Source organism: Carcharodon carcharias, chromosome 17 (assembly GCF_017639515.1).
Source record: "Carcharodon carcharias isolate sCarCar2 chromosome 17, sCarCar2.pri, whole genome shotgun sequence".
Lineage (NCBI taxonomy): Eukaryota > Metazoa > Chordata > Chondrichthyes > Lamniformes > Lamnidae > Carcharodon > Carcharodon carcharias.
Window position 1 is genome coordinate 16,164,239 of NC_054483.1, and position 21,593 is coordinate 16,185,831.

Here is a 21,593-nt window from a genome sequence, read left to right on the forward strand (position 1 = left end):
GGATAAATCACCTGGACCAGATGTATTACACCCCAGAGTTCTGAAGGAGATAGCTGAAGAGATAGTGGAGGCTTTAGTGGTGATCTTTCAGGAATCACTGGAATCAGGGAGGGTCCCAGAGGACTGGAAAATCGCTAATGTAACTCCCTTGTTTAAGAAGGGAGTGAGGCAAAAGATAGGAAATTACAGGCCGATTAGCCTAATTAAGATTTTAGAGTTCATTATTAAGGATGAGATTTCAGAATACTTGGAAGTGCATGATAAAATAGGGCAAAGTCAGCAAGGTTTCATCAAGGGAAGGTCATGCCTGACAAATCTGTTAGAATTCTTTGAGGTAACAACGAGAAGGTTAGACAAAGGAGAGCCAATGGATGTTATCTACTTGGACTTCTAGAAGGCCTTTGACAAGGTGCCGCACAGGAGGCTGCTCAGTAAGATAAGAGCCCATGGTGTTAGAGGCAAGGTAGTAGCATGGATAGAAGATTGGCTGTCTGGCAGGAGGCAGAGTGTGCAGATGAGGGGGTCCTTCTCAGGATGGCGATCGGTGACTAGTGGAGTTCCGCAGGGGTCAGTGTTGGGACAACTTTTCAATTTATACATTAATGATCTAGATGAAGGAACTGAGGGTATTCTGGCTAAGTTTGCAGATGATACAAAGATAGGTGGAGGGACAGGTAGTATTGAGGAGGTGGGGAGACTGCAGAAGGATTTGGACAGGTTAGGAGAATGGGCAATGAAGTGGCAGATGGAATACAATGTGGGCAAGTGTGAGGTCATGCACTTTGGTAGGAAGAATAGAGGCATAGATTATTTTCTAAATGGGGAGAGAATTCAGAAATCTGGAGTGCAAAGGGACTTGGGAGTCCTAGTCCAGGATTCTCTTAAGGTTAACTTGCAGGTTGAGTAGGTAGTTAGGAAGGCAAATGCAATGTTGGCATTTATTTCGCGAAGACTAGAATATATAAGCAAGGATGTGCTGCTGAGACTTCATAAGGCTCTGTTCAGACCACATTTAGAATATTGTGAGCAATTTTGGGCCCTGTATCTCAGGAAGGATGTGCTGGCCCTGGAGAGGGTCCAGAGGAGGTTCACGAGAAGGATCCCAGGAATGAAAGGCTTAACATATGAGGAACATTTGAGGACTCTGTGTCTATACTTGATGGAGTTTAGAAGGATGAGGGGGGATCTGATTGAAACTTACAGAATACTGAAAGGCCTGGATAGAGTGGACGTGGGGAAGATGTTTCCATTAGTAGGAGAGACCTTGACCCGAGGGCACAGCCTCAGTGTAAAGGGAAGAACTTTTAGAACAGAGATGAGGAGAAATTGCTTTAGCCAGAGACTGGTGAATCTATGGAATTCATTGCCACAGAAGCCTGGAGGCCAGGTCATTGAGTGTATTTAAGACCGAGATAGATAGGTTCTTGATTGGTAAGGGGATCAAAGGTTACGGGGAGAAGGTGGGAGAATGGGGTTGAAAAACGTATCAACCACGATTGAATGGTGGAGCAGACTCGATGGGCCGAATGGCCTAATTTCTGCTCCTATGTCTTATGGTGACTAGGTCCGGACAAAAAATGTTGTGGCACAGCTGGGAAAGAAGACCAAGACGGCTGGATCTGGGAGCAGAGCTGAGAGGGTTCTGTAAAAATGTGCCGTTTGGAGAAAATTGTACCCCTGGAACTCAGGTGGATTAAAGCTGTTGTTGCCTGGGAATTGGTGGCTAAGCCTCAAAGAAAAGAAACAGGAATTCCGCTGGAGGAGGTTCACAGCTCGGAAGGGCTTTGTACCTGGAATCGGTGCCTCCATCATAAGTGGTCTTCCAAGTAAACCCGTGAGACCTGCCTTTGTTGTAGCTGCTACTTAAAGTCTAACTTACACTTTATATTGATCGCAATTTGCTTGTTAATTCATGTTTAACAATCAAACCAAAAATCAACAAACTAAACTAAAAGTTACGAGAAATGAAATCTTGTTTATTGGCTTTTCTCTGGAGTCATTCGGTAAATTTGATTCTTTTAGTTTGTTGGTCTCCATAACACCATAAAGGTGAGAAACTATCCAAGTTTGATTCTGGGTGGATGCATTTCACTTCAGTTGGAGTATACAGTTAGGGGTCAGTGCCTTTGGCAAAATGGGGGAGAGGGAAGAAAAATTCACTCAGTTTCTGCCCTTCATCACGACCCTTCAAACTCTGCTAGAAATGCACTTTGATAGATTATGAGCAATGATAAAGCTCCAAAGTAACGCCCCAGTGAATTAATAGCCTGTCTACACTAACTATCAAGTTTCCCAGAATGAGGTAACTGAAGACGTCTGGAAGGCACGGAGAAGAAAAATGGTAAAGAAAAAGTGGAGAGAAAATAACAAACACTTAAAGGCAAATTAAAGAATCCATAGACCACTCAGTTTCATCAAAGTAATGTCAACCACACGTCCATTTCAAATAATACAGCCCAGGAGACCATTCAGGTCATTGTGCCTATGGCAGCTCTAAAGATGGAGCTAACTGATGCGTCCCAATCTCTGTTCGTTTGCCATAGGCCTATAAATGTTTCCACCAGGTATTTACCCACTTTACTTTCTGAAGTTGTCATCGACTGTTTCCAGCACCATTTCAGACATGGCAAGACAATGCTGGTTCTGTGACAGTGCTGTCACTGCAATGTTAAACTTCCAAAAGCAAAACAAGGGTAAATGGACAAAAATTTCCTTTCTGAGCTAGAATTAATGCTACAATTCTGAATTAAAAAATAGATACTAGACTGCTCAGAGCAAGTCTGTATGCGCAAGTAAGAACTTGCATTTGTACAGCACCTTTTGTGATTTAAGGACGTTTTTAAGCGCTTTACAGCCAATGAAGTACTTTCGGTGTTGTCACTGATGTAGTGTAGGAAATGTGGCACACAGCAAGATTCCATAAACAGCAATGAGATAAATTTATTTTATTCAGTGATGTTGATTTAGTATAAAGGTTGACCAGGAAGAACAACCGTGCTCTTTTTTGAACTGCACTTGGAGATCTTTTACATTCACCTCAAGGGGCAGGTCAGACTTCACCTTGAAGTCTATCTGAAAAACTGGCATCCTCAGCTTCAGTTAAGATTTTGAGCTCAAGTCTCTAAAGTGCAACATGAACTCACAAGCTTCTGATTCAGAGGACAAAGTGCAACAGCTGAGTCAATGATATACATGTCCACATGTATGCATCATATAGAAACTTCACAGGATGCTAAACAAATGAATAGTTAATCCATCAACAGATAACTTACCAATTCTACAACAACGTATACAGATGTAAGTCGTACAGAACCAAAAAAAATCAGTGAATGGCCCGCCTTCACTTGGTGTTGTATATCAAATGATACATAAATAGACATTTTGCAAGAGGGTATACCCTAAGGTGTCCTCACTGCTTATTCTCTATACTCCTGCATCTTGAATCCAGCACATCAAGCATTTCTTTCGTGAGGTGGTATGTAATCCAATCCTAGATGCGCAAAGATCTCTTCTTCTGTAGCAGCTGGCAAAAATTTATTCTGAAATGAGGAAGAAAACAAAGACTCACATTTATATCAAAACAAAAACAGAATTACCTGGAAAAACTCAGCAGGTCTGGCAGCATCGGCGGAGAAGAAAAGAGTTGACGTTTCGAGTCCTCATGACCCTTCACAACCTCAGAATATCCCAAAACACTTCAGAGCCAATGAAGTACTTTGGAAGTGTCGTCACAATTATAATGTAGCAAATACAGAGGCCAATTTGCATGCAGCAAGCTCACACAAACAGTAACATGATAAAGAGAAATAATTTGTCTGAGAGTATTTTAGTGATGTTGATTGAGGACTAAATATGGTCAGTGCACCAAGAATAACTCTCCTGCTGTTCTTCAAAATAATGCCAGAAATCTTTTAGGCTAACCAAAGGGAGCAAACTGTTCCTTGGTTTAATGTCTTATAGGATAGATGGCACCTCTGACAGTGCAACACTCCTTCACTACTGCACTGGAGTGTCAGCCTGGATTGTGTGCTTATGTCTCTGGAATGGAACTTGCCTCTTAGTCAAAAGGTTATGGGTTCAAGAGCTGCCATGCCTGGTAAATAATAAGGATGAATATTTTTTGATATATAAATGTATTAAACAATCACAATTAGCTCAACTAATGTCACTTCAGTTTTAAGATGTTATACTCCTTAAACAGAATTTCATTAAGGGGAATCCACTGCATTGGAAGTGCAGTTCTTGGCGTATTACTGCAAAATACAGTGGATTTTCTAAAATATTTGTTCATGGAATGTGAAGATCGCTGGCAAGGCCAGCATTTATTGCCCATCCAAATTTCCCTTGAGCCAACTTCTTGAACTGCTGAGGTGAGGTGAGAGTGAGTGCCCTTGACATCAAGGCAGCATGGGGGCCGAGTAAAACTGGAGTCAATGGGAATCGGGGGAAAACTCTCCACTGGTTGAAATCATACCTAGCACAAAGGACGATGGCGGGGTTGTTGGAGGTCAATCACCTCAGTCCAATGACACCACTGCAGAAGTTTCTCAGGATCGTGTCCTAGGCCCAACCATCTTCAGCTGCTTCATCAATGACCTTCCTTCTATCATAAGGTCAGATGTGGGGATGTTCGCTGATGATTGCATGATGTTCAGCACTATTCATTACTCCTCAGATACTGAAGCAGCCCATGCCCATGTGTAGCAAGACCTGAACAACATTCAGACCTGGGCTAATAAGTAGCAAGTAACAATTGTGCCACACAAGTGCCTGGCAATTACCATCTTCAACAAGAGAGAATCTAACCATCTCCCCTTGACATGCAATGGTATTACCATTGCTGAATCTCCCACTCACAACATCCTGGGGGTTACCATTGACCAGAAACTGCACTGGATCAGCCATATAAATACTGTGGCTACAAGAGCAGGTGTTGTGACACAGCAGTTGGTAAAGGCGTAGTTATTTAAAATCTCAGAGGGAAATGTCATGAAGCTATTATGTACATAATATTGTTGGAAATTATTTTTTTTTTTTAAATACAGGTTTAGTCTGTGGGTGTGTCTTAACTGTATTAAAGCCAGCTAGTCTGGGTGCTTTGATGTGTACTAATTTTGAGACCTAAGAGAGGTAGAGTGCATTTGCATTTTGTTGAATAAAGCATTCAAGAAGGGGAGTGAAATCTGGCACCTAGCTAGCAGAGACCAAGCAATGTTTATGTTACTAATAAAATTGGTACTATGAAAGGGGTTTTATTGTTAAAAGAGTTGAAGTTCAAAGGGGCTGGTGATACAATGAGAATTTACATTCAAAGAGATGTGCTGGGTATAACAGATAGCAGTTTTGTGTGTGCAGGGCAGAGGCGTGTAACATGAAAGCAGCTGTAAGCTTACAACTGTCTGCGCAGTGAAAGGAACCTCATTTTGAATTTGTAAGGTGAAAATGCTTTGCCTGGTGTCTGCTTAAACTCTATGGATTGTTGTTGCCTTAGTGGAGATTAGTTTGGGAATTTGTTTAAAGTTATGATAGTAATTTGTAGTCATGTGTGTATGCTTAGTTTGTGTAAATTAATAAATGTCTCATGTAGTTTGATATAAAACCCCTCAAGAACTGGTGGTTTTATGCCTGAATTCAGAGTTGCATCTCAAACATACCAAATGAAAATATAGGTTATGACAGTTGTTTCAAGTTTCCCTCTGGGATTTTTAAATAACAGCTTTACCAACTGCGTTGTCAGATCAGAAACTTTAAACAACTGTCATAACCTGTTTTTTCAATTGGTACGTTTGAGATGCAACTCTGAATTCAGCAAGGAAACTACTAAGCCTCCAGGAGGTTTTTTTTTTTAATAAACATTTATTAATTTTACAAGGTATTAAACACATACACATCTACAAGTTACTACCATAAAAACTATTAAACAAATCCCCAAATTAATCACTCCCAGATATATCTTCACCAAGGCAACAGTAACCCATAGACTTTAAACAGACACCAGACAAAGCACATTTTATCTTACAAATTCAAAATGAGGTCCATTTCAATAGGTTTCCTTTGCACACACAGTGGTAGGCTTACAGGCTTCTTCCATGCCTCTGACTTACACAAAACTCTTATGTATGTACCTGGCCTTCCCTTTGAATGTAAATTCTCATTGTCTCACCAGGCCCTTTTGAATTTCACCTCTTCTAACAATAAAACCCCTTTCATAGTACCAATATAAACATATTTCTTGGTGTCTCCTAGCTAGGTGCAAGATTCACCCCCAGTCTTTTAATGATTTATTCAAAAAAATGCAAATGTACTCTTTACCTTACTGTTAACATCTCAAAACTATTATACATCAGGCTGGCTTTAATCCAGTTAACACACACACACAAACACAAACACACACCCTACAACAAGTCTAATTTAAAATAATTTCCAATAACATTATATAAATTAATATCTCTTCATAACAGCAGGTCAAAGGCTAAGAATCCTGTGGTAACTCACCTCCTGGATCCCAAGCCTGTCCACCATCTACAAGGTGGAAGTCAGGAGTAGGATGGAATACTCTGTTCTTGCCTGAATAAGTGCAGATCCAATAACACAAGAAGCTTGACACCATCCAGGACAAAACAGTCCGCTTGACTGGCAGTCCAACTACCACAGATGTACAGTGGCAGTAGTGCGTACCATCTACAAGGTGTGCTGCAGCAACTCACCAAGGCTCCTTCGATAGCACCTTACAAACCTGTTACCTCCACCTCCTGGAAGGACAAGGGTAGCAGTTGCATGGAAACACCACCACCTGCAAGTTCCCCTCTAAGCCACTCACCATCCTGACTTGGAAATATATTGGCCGCTCCTTCACTGTCCTTGGGTCAAAATCCTGGAACTCCCTCCCTAACAGCCCTGTGGGTGCACTTACCTCGCATGGACTGCAGCGGTTTAAAGAGGCGGCAATAAAAACGCTGCAGCCAAGCACACATCCTGTGAAAGAATTTTTTAAAGTGCTGTTTGCCGGGGAGGGGGTGGGGTGAAATCAGGATTTTGAGCCGGTGACAATGAAGTAACAGTGATATCTTTCAAAGGTATGAAGTAAAAAACGTACATTTTACCACTTCTGGAGTTCTGTATTACTTGGACTGTTTTATATGTTAACTCTTCAGAAAGGGAGGGAGTGATTTTTTTTTGTGGTGAAGAGTCAGCTTGAACTCATCTCCAAGAGCTGCACTGGCAATCCGTGGGAGCAGAGAGCCTGCTTTTCAATTGTTGTGCATCATATCAAATAGTATTACTGGAAATTGAGAGCATCATAAGGAATACCATGATATATTACTTGGAATCATAAAGCATAGAAGGAGGCCATTCAGCCCAACATTGCCTGTGCTGATGTAACAATCACTGAATTTCATGGATGTAAGTAGATTTTCACTTGAAGATTGTTCAGAACACTGAAGGCCAAGGAACTCAATTTCTTCCTACCTGTGCACTATCAAACAAAGAATGGCTGGTCAAACTCATATGCTTGCAGTGTTTGGCGTATCTGCGAAGGTCTCGTTCAAAGAGCTAGAATATGCAAGAAAAATAAACAAAAAACAGTCACTCAAACTTAAAGTCAGAAAGAAAATGATCCACTTCAAAGAGGAAATCTTGATTTCTTTTAATGCATTTCCCAGTGTTTTTCTCTCTTCTCCAAAACCCTTCCCCCGCAAGTGCACCAGGCCCCGAAACGAATTTCTCCTCTTCCCTATCTAAAGCCTGACACTCTTGTTGGTCTCATGTTCCACGGTTGTCATGTGCCTTCCCATACTTCACTAAAAGGTCATTCGGTTCTGGGCCTAAACTGAGTGTATCAGCTAGCTACTTAACTGTAGGGACATAACAGCAAAGCCCACATATTCATCTCGGCACATTCTTTCCAGGAGTTGTGCACATTATTCAGGAATGGACACCCCAAGCTGTTTTGATGATCCCCACCCCAGTGTGCTGACACAAACTACAATGGCCTGTTTAACTGAGCCTGGAAGGTCCAAGCTTATCAGTTAAGCCATTGGAGTGCATAGTATCTGAACCTTAAACTGTGTGTAAGTTTTTATACACACAATGCAATGGAATGTGCCACCACATAGAATGGTCAAGTGGAAGTAGGCATGTTTTGTGATGCAGAGTGTGGGGTTGAAAGCTCAGTTCAGGGCGGAATGAGATCCAGAGATTGCAAACTGTATTGGCGAGTCTCAAACAGGTGTTCATGAGGGGATGAAATTAATGGCAAGGGTGTGAAGGCAAAGACTGGGGATGATGGCTGCCACCTTCTCACTGTGTATCTGGAGAAGATCCTTGCCTTCCCATGATTTATCTTTGCTTTTAATTCTAACTGATCCTAGCAAAGCCAAAAACTTTTACTTGTATAGCACTTTATCACATACTCACAGCATTCCAATGCATCTTATAACCAATGAATTACTTTTAATTTTGTAGACCAAACTCAGCAGCTGACTTGCTTTGTGATATTTGAGGGAAATGATGGGTCTACCAGGGCAGCCATGTTTGAGGATACTGGGTAGGGTGTAGAAGTGGGCTATGAGGGGTTGGGGAACTATGAGGTTGGAGGCTGATGGGGGAAGATCTCCATAGGAGATGAGATGAGGTCAGTGATAGTCTTGAAACCAACGGCTTGATTTCTGGTGGTGGGGTCATGGTCCAGGGGTAGATAGGGAGATACGTATGAGAATTGGTGTTCAGTCTCCACAAGGTAGAGTTTGGTATGCCAGACAACAACTGCACTGCCAGCAACAACACCACCACCAGTTTGGTAACAAAGTCAGGGTTGGACCTGACAGAATGGAGTGCTGCAAGTTCAGAAGGAGGAGACAGGTTAGAGTGTGAGTGAAAGGGGCAGAAAAATTAAAGGGGCCGATGTAATGGCAACAGTTCTCAATGAAAAGATGGTTAATAGGCCAGAGGAAGGGTACAGGTTGAGGGAGAATACCAGAGGCAGGTGAAAGGTTCTGTTGAGTCGGGGGAGGACATCTGCCGCGCCCCCCCCCCCCCCCCCCCCCCCCCCCCCCAAAGAAATGAGCATGGAGTTGAAGCTGACGGAAGAAGAGTTCAAATCATCCCGAGCCCAAAACTCATGAAGGTGAAGGCTAAGGGGATAAACCAGAGTCCTTTGCTGACCACAGATTGTCCGGCATCAGAGAGGGGAGCGTCAGAGGGTATAGTGAACACATGACAATGGCAGGGATGAGAAGAAGGGATGGGGTCGGAGGGAAGGGAAAGGGAGGAAGGATCTGGAGGGGCATCGGGACCAATAACTAGTTGGAACTTGCATTCCTTAAAACCTGAAAGGAACAGAAAAGGTTTCTTGTTAAGGCATCAGATGAGACAAAAAATGAAATGGAACTGGGGACAATGACTGCTTTGTGACAGGGTGAGTCGGTGCTGCTGGAGAGAGAGGTCAAGTGTGTACATATGGTGGTGCTTGGCACTGATTGTGGATCTCAGGATGTGGCAAGATCAGCAGTCTGAGGAGCGTTGTGTCTTGGAGATACCCATAATTCTGGGGGGATTTGAAACATGAAGGATGGAACTTCAGCTGGAATCCTTTTAGATTAAATCAGAGCCAGTCACTGAGAAAGGAAATGCGGCTGTGAAAGTGAGTTTTGGTCAATACCTTATCAAACTCCAGGAACAAAACGGAAAGCAATGATCACTTTCAATCTTAACAATATCCATCAAAATTATACAAACTAAATGATACATGGTCATTTAACATTACACCTTTCAGACAATAAAACAGAAAACACTGAAATAAAAAGCATACGTCACTTAAAAGAAGAGACAGACCATTCTGAATCAAGTGCCTTTGTCAACTCAAAGTGGATTGATCCAAAATGTTAACCAGTCCTGCCAGTTTCCAACATGATCAGCTGTATAATTCTGATTTTTTATTTATGTATTGGACAATAGTAGTGTCTTGCTGCACTTCATTAAAAACTTACCTGTGAACCTGTCCATCCTAATAAGGCATAAGCATACTGGCCAAAGGGTGCAAAGACCAGATCCACTCTCACAGCCTTCCAGTCCTTATCCTTTGCTGCAGCAGCAGTTACATGCCGAGTAGTCCCTGCATGACCAGCAAGTCCAATTCCTCGAGTCTCATTCACAGCCAAAGAGTCATGATTGCATGGTCTGCTAGGTTCTAGATTATTTACCATCTTCTGCAGTTTGAAGATCGAAAAACATTTTGCAAAGTGATCAAATATCTCAGGCTCCTTGTTCTTCAACTTATGACAACTGCTTTCTAGGATGTCATCATACAATATCATACCCTAAAATAATTAGAGAATAAACTTAATAATGAATATTTACTTATAGTAGTTTGGTAGCCCAGTAGTACAGAAATTGAGTATTGCAGAAAAAAAGAGGTATGTCCAAGCACTCATCAGTACATTTGCAAGAATACCAATATAAGGGGGAAAACAACAATTTATACTGTATGTGAAGAGAGTGCAAATTGGTTGGCAAGTGGCATTGCCATGGAGAATGCACCATTGATGGTGACTGACAGTTCACTGCCAAGCATTGTTGGAAATATAAACCAGGCAGCTTGACCCTGATATCCCTCAGAGCAATACCTTGACCAGGGTCAGCGAATGGCTGTCACTTAGTGTTTAGCTAAAACAGGTGCAATGTTCTGTCTGTGAAGAACAGGGCCCTGTGTAAGATACATAACTTCCAGTAAACATGCCAATGTGCCACATTGTAAGCCTGACTGACAATCTGAAATTTGTTGTCAGCATAATTTTGAGTACACTGAGGACTATTTAATAAATGCTGTCCAATCGCAGAATCACATCTAATGTTGGACACTGTGTTTTGAGTTTTGCTGGTTGAGTATGGTCTGTACCCTGCCCATTGTGAACAGCAGCTGGGACGTACTGTTTGATACAATCTGCCAGTCTTTGGGATGTACAGCCTATGTACCTAGCATCACTCTGGCACCGAAATTCATATGCCACATGACTCTTTTGTCTGATAGGTGGAACGTCTTTTTGGCTTTACGGCAGCATGCGTGTAATGACACAGCAGCTGGTAAAGGCCGAGTTGTTTAAATCCCAGAGGAAACCTTGGAAGAACTGCATAACCTATATTTTCAATTGGTATGTTTGCATGCAGCTCTGAATTCAGGAATAAGAGCTTCAAGAGGTTTTTTATATAAAACTAAATTGAACATTTATTAATTTACAACCAATTAAACAGATACCTATGTCTACAAATTACTACCATAATAACTTTTAAGCGAGTCCCCAAATGAATCACTCCCAGGTAAATCTCCACCAAGGCAACAGTGACCCACAGACTTTAAACAGATACTAGGCAAAGCACATTTGACCTTATGAACGCAAAATGAGGCTCCTTGCAATTTGGTCTCTTTGCAGTCATAGTTGTAGGCTTACAAGCTGGTTAGATCTTAAATGTCTCTGCCTTACATTCACACAAACTCCTTTCTGTTTATACCTAGCTTTTCCTTTGAATGCACATTTTCCATTGTATCACCAGGCTATTAATGTTACATCTCCTGACAATAACACTAATTAAATTGGTGGAATGAAATGGTAAGCTAAAAAATAAACACATTGCTTATTGTCTTCTAGCCAGGTGCAAGATTTTACTCCCACTCTTGAATGCTTCATTCAACAAATGCAAATTTACACTTTACCTTTTAATTTCCCTACGTTTATCTAATTAACATCTCAAAATTACTATACATCAAAGCACCCAGACTAGCTGGCTTTAATCCAATTAAGACACACAAAGACATTAAACTTTATTTTAAAAAATAATTTCCAATAACATTATAGACCTTAATATCTCATGACAATCCCCTCCCTATCAAAAAATGAACCATCATAATTTTAAAAGACGGCTTCATTTTTAAAAAATAACCGATCTCACGCTATCCTATACTTATTACACTATTACATAACCAGGTGCATGCGCTAACATATCAATACAAATCATTCCCGTTCAGTCTCCAGGTTTTTTCAAAATGTCCAATTTTCCCTTTAAGCTTCAACTCTTGATAACGCATCTGTGAACAGATTTCTTTACCAACAACATGTATAATCTGTAGATTAAATGGTTCTAATAATTGACTCCACCTGAAAAGTGTGGCACTTGTGTCTCAAAATTTGTCCAAAAACTTCAAAGAATTGTGGTCTGTATAAACAATTGTTTCTGATGAAGTGTTTACAACATAAATTTCAAAATGCTGTAACGCTAACACCAAACCCAAGGTCTCTTTTATGATCGTTGAATACCTTCTCTGTTGTACAGTTTCCGTGAAAACTTCCCTATTGGCTTTTCAATTCCAGTGTCATCTTCTTGAAACAGTACAGCCCCAATGCCTACATCGCTTGCATCAATGGCCAACTTAAATTGCTTGGCATAATTGGGTACTGACAAAACTGGTGTCGTAGTTAATACAGTTTTCAAACTATCAAATGACTTCTGATACCTGTGTCCATTGAAACCTTTTGTTCTTTTTTAATAGTTCATGTTTAGTTTAGTACAAATTTCCGGTAAAACCCACTCACGCCCAGAAATCATAGTTCATGTTTAGTTTAGTACAAATTTCCAGTAAAACCCACTCATGCCCAGAAATCTCAAAAATAGCCTTGACTTTGCATCTCTTGGAGTCACCTTACCATGTCTAAAGTTATGGCCTAGATATGTAACTTGTGCTTTTGCAAATTCACTTTTAGCCAAGTTCAAAACCAAATTAGCTTCTTGTAATCGAGTAAATAATTCTTTGAGATGCTGTAAATGCTCCTCCCACGTCTGACTGAAAACCATTAAGTCATCAATATAAATAGCGCAATTGCTTAGACCTGCAATTACTTTGTCAGTCTTTGAAATGTCGCAGGCGCATTCTTCTTACCAAATGGCATGTCTTTAAACTGATATAGTCCACTTGGCGTCACAAAACCTGATATCTCCTTTGCTCTCTCCGATAACGGTACTTGCTAGTATCCTCTTAGCAAGTCAATCTATGTCATAAATTTTGATAGCATTGAGAAAGTGGGACAATCTTCTAACCATGGTAAAGGATAGCAATCTGCTTTTGTCACTGCACTCACCTTTCGATAGTCCACATACAGTCTGTGGTGTTCCATCCGGTTTTGGTACCAGCACAATAGGCGAACTCCGGTTACCGCAACTAGACTCAATTATATCATTATGAAGTATGAAATCAATTTCTTTTTGTACTTCTGATAATTTTGCTGGACTTAATCTAAAAGAATGTTGCCTTATGAAACCTGTACAGACACATCATGTATGGCTAAATCTGCCTTTCCCCAACTTATTCCCACAAGTAGGTTTGTGTGACTACAATGGCTTTCCGAAATCACTTTGACACTTGTTTGGAAGGTATCATCATTGAAATTTTTAAGCACCTCCTCATTATCCAATTTGATTAGAGGAAAATCAATTTCAGACTCGTGCACTTTTACCCCTTTCTCATCATTCATCATCATTAATACCTCTCTTTGTTCCACTTCCCTGTCAAAGTACTTTTTAAGCACCCTCTGCTTCGTTCTTATATCTGGAGTATTTGTTAAATAATTTACTTCACTCAATTTCTTTTCAATCCTGTAGGTTCAATAAACCTTGTATTTAATGAATCACCTAGTATTGGTAACAGAACTAGCACTTTTCCTCAGCAACAAAACTGCGAGCTGTCGCTTTCTTGTCTGCTTTCATTTTCATTACTTGCTATGACATCTTTAAATGTTCTCTAGCGAACTCACATGTTCTGTTCAAACTTTGCCTGAAGTTTGATACATGATCCAGGACAGTAGTTTGACTTTTGACCAACCAATGAATCTCATGAATCAATTTCAGTGGTCCCATTACCTCATGACCATAAACTAGTGCAAAAGCGCTAAAACCAGTCGATGCATTAGGAGCATCTCTAATAGCAAATAACAAGAATGGAATTCCCCTACCCAATCCTGTGGATAATCCTGAAAATACGTTTTAAATTTGATGCCATCTTTCCAAAGCTCCTTGTGACTCTGAGTGATAAGCTGTAGACTTAAACTGTTTTATCCCCAAACTGTTCATTACTTCCTTAAACAGCTGTGACATGAATTTAAGGTAAACCATATCTTGTAAAAACATTTTGTTAACTCTTCCTCAATTCTCTTTGTTGTAATATTTCTCAAAGGTATTGCTTCAGGAAACCTGGTAGACACATCCGTTTATGTCAGTAAGTACTGATTTCCACTTATAGTCTTAGGGAGGAGTCCTACACAATCAATCATGGCTCTAGTAAAAAGGTTCTTCAAATCCTGGTATGGGATTAAAGGCGCTGGCCTAATCACTGCTGTGGTTTCCCTGTTACCTGACATGTGCGACGTGTTCTACTGAAATTTACTACGTGCCTATGCAATCCCAGCCAAACAAAAAGTTTCGGCACTTTTGCCCGTGTCCAATTGCTAAATGTCCCTCGATTGGAATTTCATGAGCAATTCTCAGAATCTCATTTCTATACCCTATTGGGATAACAATCTGATGCACCTCCTTCCAGCTTTCATTTGCTGAAACATGATCCCGCCACCATTTTCTCCTTAAAATATCACCCTTAATGTAGTAACATACTGGAATACATTTTGCTCCTGTTTCTGAGTAAGCTGCCCGATATAACTTTTAATTTCAAATCATTTTCTGTAACTCCACTAACTTCCTTGAGTTAAACACTTCAGCAGAATTTCCTGTCATCTTTCCTTCTGAACAATGTTTTCAAACACAGGGCCAGCTATTGGATTTCAACACTTTTTTCTTGCGTTCAAACTGCCTGTCCTTCCTGTTTTTCTTGTTTCAACCTGTGTGCCCGTGATCTCATTACCACACAATCTGGAAACAATCCAGGATGCTCTCTCTGTAACTCCGCTGTTGAAACTACTTCTACAGGCTGCTCGACTACCCTAGGCATCACCCAAATCTATGATCCAGTTATATCATTACCCAGGATAAACTGAATCCCTGCAATGGGAAATTTTTCCACAACTCCAACAATAACTTCACCTGTTTTCCATTTGCTATTTAAATTTATCTTCCTCAATGGAATAGGTTTAACATCTCCATGAACCCCACTTATTATCACCTACTCCTGCAATACTCCCTCTGAACAAATATCACTATCCCACAACATTAAGGATCGACTAGCCCCTGTGTCTCTTAAAATTTTAACATCTTTACCTACTCCACCCTGTACATGTGGAAAGTGGTTTCAACAGAGGTGTTACAGAAAAGCATCCTGGATTGTTTCCAGATTGCGAGGTATCGAGATTTTCCCTTCATACACAAAGTATTTAAACATTTCTACAACTTGTCCCTCAGAATACTCTTGGGTAAACTGTGAACCTATTCCCACTTACCCATCACTGATTCTCCCTATTTTACTTGTACGCAAACTACTGGTTTTTCCTGTGCCTGAACCTTAGAACCCGCAGTACTTTTACTTCCAGATCTTTTCTGCATCCCAATAACTGCAACAGATTTCCCCTGCAATTTCCAACACACTGACTTTGTGTGCCCCACTTTATTACAACGAAAACACCTAAATTTTTCAAATGCTACTCCTACCCTCAGCACCTTCTTTTCTATTCTGAGAAAAAAACTTGCTGGGAATTTCCAGCTACTCCTTTCTTCCCTGGCTACCCACCTTCCTTTCACCTTCTCACTTTCTATCCTTTTCGGATTTAAAAGCATGGCTGAAAAAAGGTTGGGCTCTAGCACTAACTCATAATCATCAGCTATCTCTGCTTCATGTCTTACTGTTTTAACCCTTTGTTCCTCCACATGAGTTCTCACTACCGAAGGAATTGAGTCTTTAAATTCTCCTAAAAGAATTACTTGCCTAAAAGCTGCATATGTTGTCTCTAATTTTAATGCCTGTATCAACCGGTCAAAATTACTTTGTTTTACTCTCTCAAACTCAATATAAGTTTGCCCAGGCTGTTTTCTCATATTCCTAAATTTCTGCCTGTATGCTTCAGGAACCAACTCATATGCACTCAAAATAGCCTTCTTCACTACAACATAATTCACCAATACTTCGTGAGACAGCGAAGCATATACCTCATGAACTCTACCCACCAATTTACACTAACAATAACATCCAGCTTTCCTGTGGCCATTGTTTAGCTATCTTCTCAAAGGAAATGAAGAATGCTTCAATATATTTTTCCTCAAACTTTGGGAGAGCTTGTACAAATTTAAACACCTCCCCACTAGGTTCTGCTCATGGAAACAGCATTGCTATTGATACGCAAGTCCTGTATGGCCCTCGCAAATGTGAAGGAGTCTTTCATCATCTATGTGGAAAACTTGGTCAAAACTGGTTGTAACAATTCATCCAATCATTTGGCCAATTCATGTTGTGCAGAACCGATCATAGATAAAATGGGGTGTAGAGGGACATGACTTTTGTGTGCCTTGGACAGCCCATACACGTGCGGGTGTAGTAAAGCACGAGGACAAACCCGACGTGGTTGCTCATGACTCTTACACAAGTCCAGTAGACAAAAAGAACATGTACATTGTGCCTGTTTCAGCTAAATAAAATAAGTGACAGCCATTCACTAACTCATTCCTCAGGGCAATACCTTGACCAATCAGGGTAAAGCTGCCTGGTTTAAATTTCAAACAATACTTGGCAGTTAATTGTCAGCCACCACCAGTGGTACATTCTCCATGGCAACACCATTTGCCAGCTACTCAGCATTCTCCTCAGAGCATACATTATTGTTTTCCCCTTATATTGTTATTCTTGCGAATGTCCTGATGAATGCAAGACGAAAAGCTTAGACATCTCTCTTCTTTCAAGAGCATTGACTTATCCAACATAGTTTTTGTCTCCTGTTTTAAAGGCAGGCTACATGAGAAATGTCTTGCAAGTTGGTAGGTATTCATTATACAAGGAACTTGTTGTTAAAAAGAACTAGATTAAGCAACAAAAATTACAAAACTCTTGTCAATATATTAAAGGACCATTTCTTCTTAAAATCTTTTCAATTTCAAAACCAATTTTTAAGTTAAAAAGAGTCATGGACAAAGCGAATTAAAAACAAGTGCCTGGACTTTGCAACAGGAATAGGCTAAGAGCGAAGCCCACGTGGGAAGGTTCGGGGCAGGCTGACCCCCAATTATAGTCGTTCCTCAAGCAGGCACCAAAGCTCCACCATGCACGTATAAAAGCATTCATCTCTCAGGAAACCCGACTGGCCACATTTGAAGTTGAAAAGCTGAATGACAATTAGGCTTTCAGCATCCTTGTCATATCTGTCATATTTAAAGTGCCACCCACTTCCTTAAAACAGATTGGTTGCCTCCCACTTTTCAGTTAGAGCCTTAAGTGGGTGGATTGGAATCGGGAACTGCATTTTTAAAACTTTAAACTTCTACCTGACCTAGACTCATCTTTTCTCAGTTAAAATTCTATCCATATTGTGATGGCCGACGTGTTGGGAAAAGCCTATACTTTCATTTAAGATCAACATAGTTCGGGGAATATTCTGACAGCGGATTAATTGGCTTCCCGATGATCACATCATTAAGTTCCAAATACTCATGTGACCTGGTGCTGCCATGCAGATGAACAGCTAAGAAGCAAAGGGTAAATAGAAACCCAATTGCAGCGGGGTTGGGTCAGACAGTATTTTCCATTTAGCAGTTCAGAACACAGAATTTGTGTAAAAGGAAAGCAAACAAGGTTGTCTCTCAGGATACTCCTCATATTTCTCAATCCTGCAGCTTGTGATATGGTTAACCACATCACCCTCTTCCAACACCACTTCTTTCTTTGCTTGTTCTTATTCATAGTATAAAATGAGATATCAAAAATATTCAACGCTTTGGGACCCTTTGCCTATTAGGGGCAAGTTCTGAACCTCACTAGCCATAAATGTGACTAACACATATTACATGAGTTTTGAGTTACTTCCAAGTTGAACAGTCTAAAGTATCTCTTACGCATTGCCAGAATTAATAATGTCCAGATCATACCTGGGCAGCCATCCAACTAATCACTTGGTAAATAAGGCCCTCTTCCTTGCCTTCTTCACGGAGAGTTATGAGGAAGTCAACATCATGGCCATACTCCTTCCCTCTGAAGAACAGAATGTCCTCTGAGTGAACACAAGCCACTTAAAAGAAGTATTTCAAAAGAAGTGTGAACATCTCTTTGTATGAAGGTACTGGAGAAATACTGGAGCATTAATGGTGGTGTTTTCCAAAGCATTTCTTTAGGATCGAGTTCATCAAGTCGAGTGTTTGGTCCTCACCCAAAAGCTGTTGTTGACAAGCTGGTGACAGAATGGTGATGGGACATGGAAAGACACAAAGAAACAAAAGATGTGCCAAGAATTGGTGTGCCACCATCTGAAAGCAAAATAAGAGAAAAACCAAATCATGCAAAGAGGAAACAAAATGGGCGAACAGGTTTACGGTCTAAAATTGCTGAGCTCAATGTTGAGTCCAGCAGGCATTCAAAGGGCTTAATTGAAAGGTAGGCGCTGCTCCTCAAGCTTACGTTTAGCTTCACTGGAACAATGCAACAGGACAAGGACAAGGATGTCAGCATGATAGCAAGGTGGGGAATTAAAATGACAAGCCACTGGAAGCTCAGGGTCAAGCTTATGGACTTAACAGAGCAGCTTGGAAGTAACTCAAAACTCATGTAATATGTAATATGTGTTAGTCACATTTATGGCTAGTGAGGTTCAGAACTTGCTCCTAATAGGCAAAGGGTCCCAAAGCATTGAATATTTCTGATATCTCATTTTATACTATGAATAAGAGCGAGCAAAGGCAGCTCCATTCAGATGGAGAAAGAAGTGGTGTTGGAAGAGGATGATGTGGTTAACCATATCACAAGCTGCAGGATTGAGAAATATGAGGAGTATCCTGAGACACAACCTTGTTTGCTTTCCAACTTGCGTTTGGTTTTCCCATGTAGAGGAAACCAAATTGTGAGCAGCAAATACAGTAAGTTAAATTAAAAGAAATACACGTAAATTGCTGCTTCAGCTGTTAGGGCCCTTGGAAGGGGAATAGATTAGTGATAAAAGGGCAGGTTTTACATCCCCTGCATTTGCATGGAAAGGTACTGTGAGATGGGGGGGAACAGGATGTTGCGGGTGATTGAGGAGTGCTGCAGGGTAACATGGAAGAATTGGTTGGTCTCTTGGGAAAACGCAAAAGGGAGGAAACTGGAAGATCTGTTTGGTGAGCTTCCAGTGGCCTGTCATTTTAATTCTCCACCTTGTTCTCACACTGACATCTCTGTCCTTGACCTGCTGCACTGTTCCAGTGAAACTCACTGTCAATTTGAGGAACAACACCTTATCTTTCGATTGGATACTTTACAGTCTTCAAGACTCAGTTAAGGTTAAATAACTCGAGACTGTAAACTTTGTTCCCCCATTGTTGCTTTTTCATTGCATGTTTTGGTTTTCCCTTATATTTGCTTTCAGACAGCAGCATACCTGCTTGAGGCACATGTTTTTGTTTCTCTTTTTCTTACCCATTACCATTCCCTTTGAGCTCTTAAACTAATTATTCTGCCATTCAATCTCTCATCCTCCACCCTATCACAGACCTTCCTTTGTCCTTGTCCCACCCACCGCTTGCTCAAAACCTAATTTTCTAACATCTCTAACTTTTCCCAGTTCTGATGAAAGATCATCCACCTGAAGCATTAACATTATTTCTCTCTCCACTGTGTTGCCCAACCTGTGGACTATTGACTAAAACAGCATTTTCTGTTTGCAATTCAGATTTCCAGCATCCACAGTATTCTGCCTTTTGATTGCTACATGACAATGTCTGACTCTCAATTAAAACACTCAGCTACAAACCCAGTCTCAGATGAGGTACTTGAGCAAGAGAGAAATCCTTCCAGTATTGCTTAGTCAGTTGAGAATATATGCACTTTCAACCATTTTGCTCCTGATGGAGAAAATTGATCATTATAACAAGAAATCCAAATCCATCAACGCCACTACTTGCAATTTAACATGTAAAATCAAATTACAGTTCTTGATTCACCTCGTCCTTTCTATTCTTTAAAATCTTAATCGAAGGGCCTTGGCCTCTTGCTTGGGTTTCACAATAATAAAACGGTTCCTTTTTCTGTTCTCTTCTCAGGTAGTTTCAGGCTTTTACAGATATTAGCTGAAGTTAACAGAATTAAATGTTATAAGGGAATGCTACAGAGCTCTAACCTTCGAAAGCCACCAGTTAATGTTATCACTGCAGCAGGTAAAAATCTGTGTACAGCTCTTTCAACAATTTGTCTGATCAAATCCGCCTCTGCCTTTGTAACTGGTACGATGAGGTCTTCATAATAGAGCAGGCCTGTTAAACAAAAAGGATATAGTTGGCAGGGGCATTCAAAGTATATTGAAATGTCATTCAGTTTAAGTTTTCTTTAAGCAATGTCTGAAGGACCTTTTGCAGCTACTGCTCACCCACACGGATGTTTGGTAGCACCAAAGTTTCACTGCCGGGCATCTTCATTATTGCAGTGAAGCAACACAGTAGTGCAGATTTTTTTCTTTTGCCTTTTACCCATCTTTACTCCAATACTTCACTCCTCCCACTGTCTTGAATTTAAAGTTTTCATCCTCATGTTTAAATCTCTCATCGCCTTGATGCTTTCTACCTCTAACCCCATCCAGCCCGAAAATCTTCTAAGAACTCCATGTTCCTTCATTTCTGGCCTCTTGTGCATTCTCCACTTCCTTTGCCACGTCACTGGTATCTGTGGCCTCAGCTGTCTAGGCCTTTTGTTATGAATTCCTTCCTTGAGCCTCTCCATCCCTCTGCCCTCTTTAAGACCCTTCTTAAAACACACTTCCTTCACCAAGCCTTATCTACCCTTCCTAATGCCACTTTCTTTGGCTCTGGCTCAACTTCTGCTGAATTGGGCACCTATGAAGCACCTCAAGCAATTCAGGAAAAATTTGACAGCAAATAAAAGCTCTCTCTCTTCCAGGGCATCAATTGATTCCGATTGATCAGGATTCCTTGGTTGGGACATTTTCTAAGTTAAAAGTTCTATAGAAATGCAGATACTGTTTCTGCCCCTTCGAAATAGCCTCTGAATGCAAAATATGTGGGACTTCCAGACTTGTTCATGCTGCAATTGCAGGTCATTTAGTTAGGCGCCTGATAGCCCAAGAGTAAAGGGATCATCTGGTACAGCTCAAGAGCCATACAAGACCAGAATATTCCACATTTCAATTACCAGATATGACCAGCTAGCCAATCTCAATTGTGGTAACTGTTGGGACACTACAATAAATCAGTGCAATCACTCCTATCCTTCATGACCTTCAATAGCTCCCCAGTGATAGTGGGGAACTCACCAAGGCTCCTTCGACAGCACCTTCCAAACCTACAACCATGACCAGCTAGAAGGCCAAGGGCAGCAAATACATGGGAACACCACCACCTGGAAGTTCCTTCCAAGCCATTCACCATCCTTACTTGGAAAAATATCGCTACTCCTTCACCATCGCTGCGTCAAAATC

General features: G+C 40.8%; 1 protein-coding gene across 4 annotated transcripts in view; it reads right to left on the reverse strand.

Annotated features, from left to right (window-relative positions):
- Positions 1-2,930: 2,930 nt before the first annotated feature.
- Positions 2,931-21,593, reverse strand: part of polm (polymerase (DNA directed), mu) — a 35,862-nt gene continuing 17,199 nt past the window's right edge. For 3 of the 4 annotated variants that reach the window (XM_041210407.1, XM_041210408.1, XM_041210409.1), the window contains 5 exons: positions 20,283-20,415; positions 18,064-18,166; positions 9,990-10,319; positions 7,471-7,554; positions 2,931-3,539 (listed from right to left, as the gene is read on the reverse strand). In XM_041210407.1, the coding sequence (XP_041066341.1) occupies positions 3,453-3,539; positions 7,471-7,554; positions 9,990-10,319; positions 18,064-18,166; positions 20,283-20,415 (737 nt within the window). In that variant the 3' untranslated portion in view covers positions 2,931-3,452. The remainder of the gene's footprint in view (positions 3,540-7,470; positions 7,555-9,989; positions 10,320-18,063; positions 18,167-20,282; positions 20,416-21,593) is intronic. The other variant, XM_041210410.1, reaches the window with a different exon arrangement.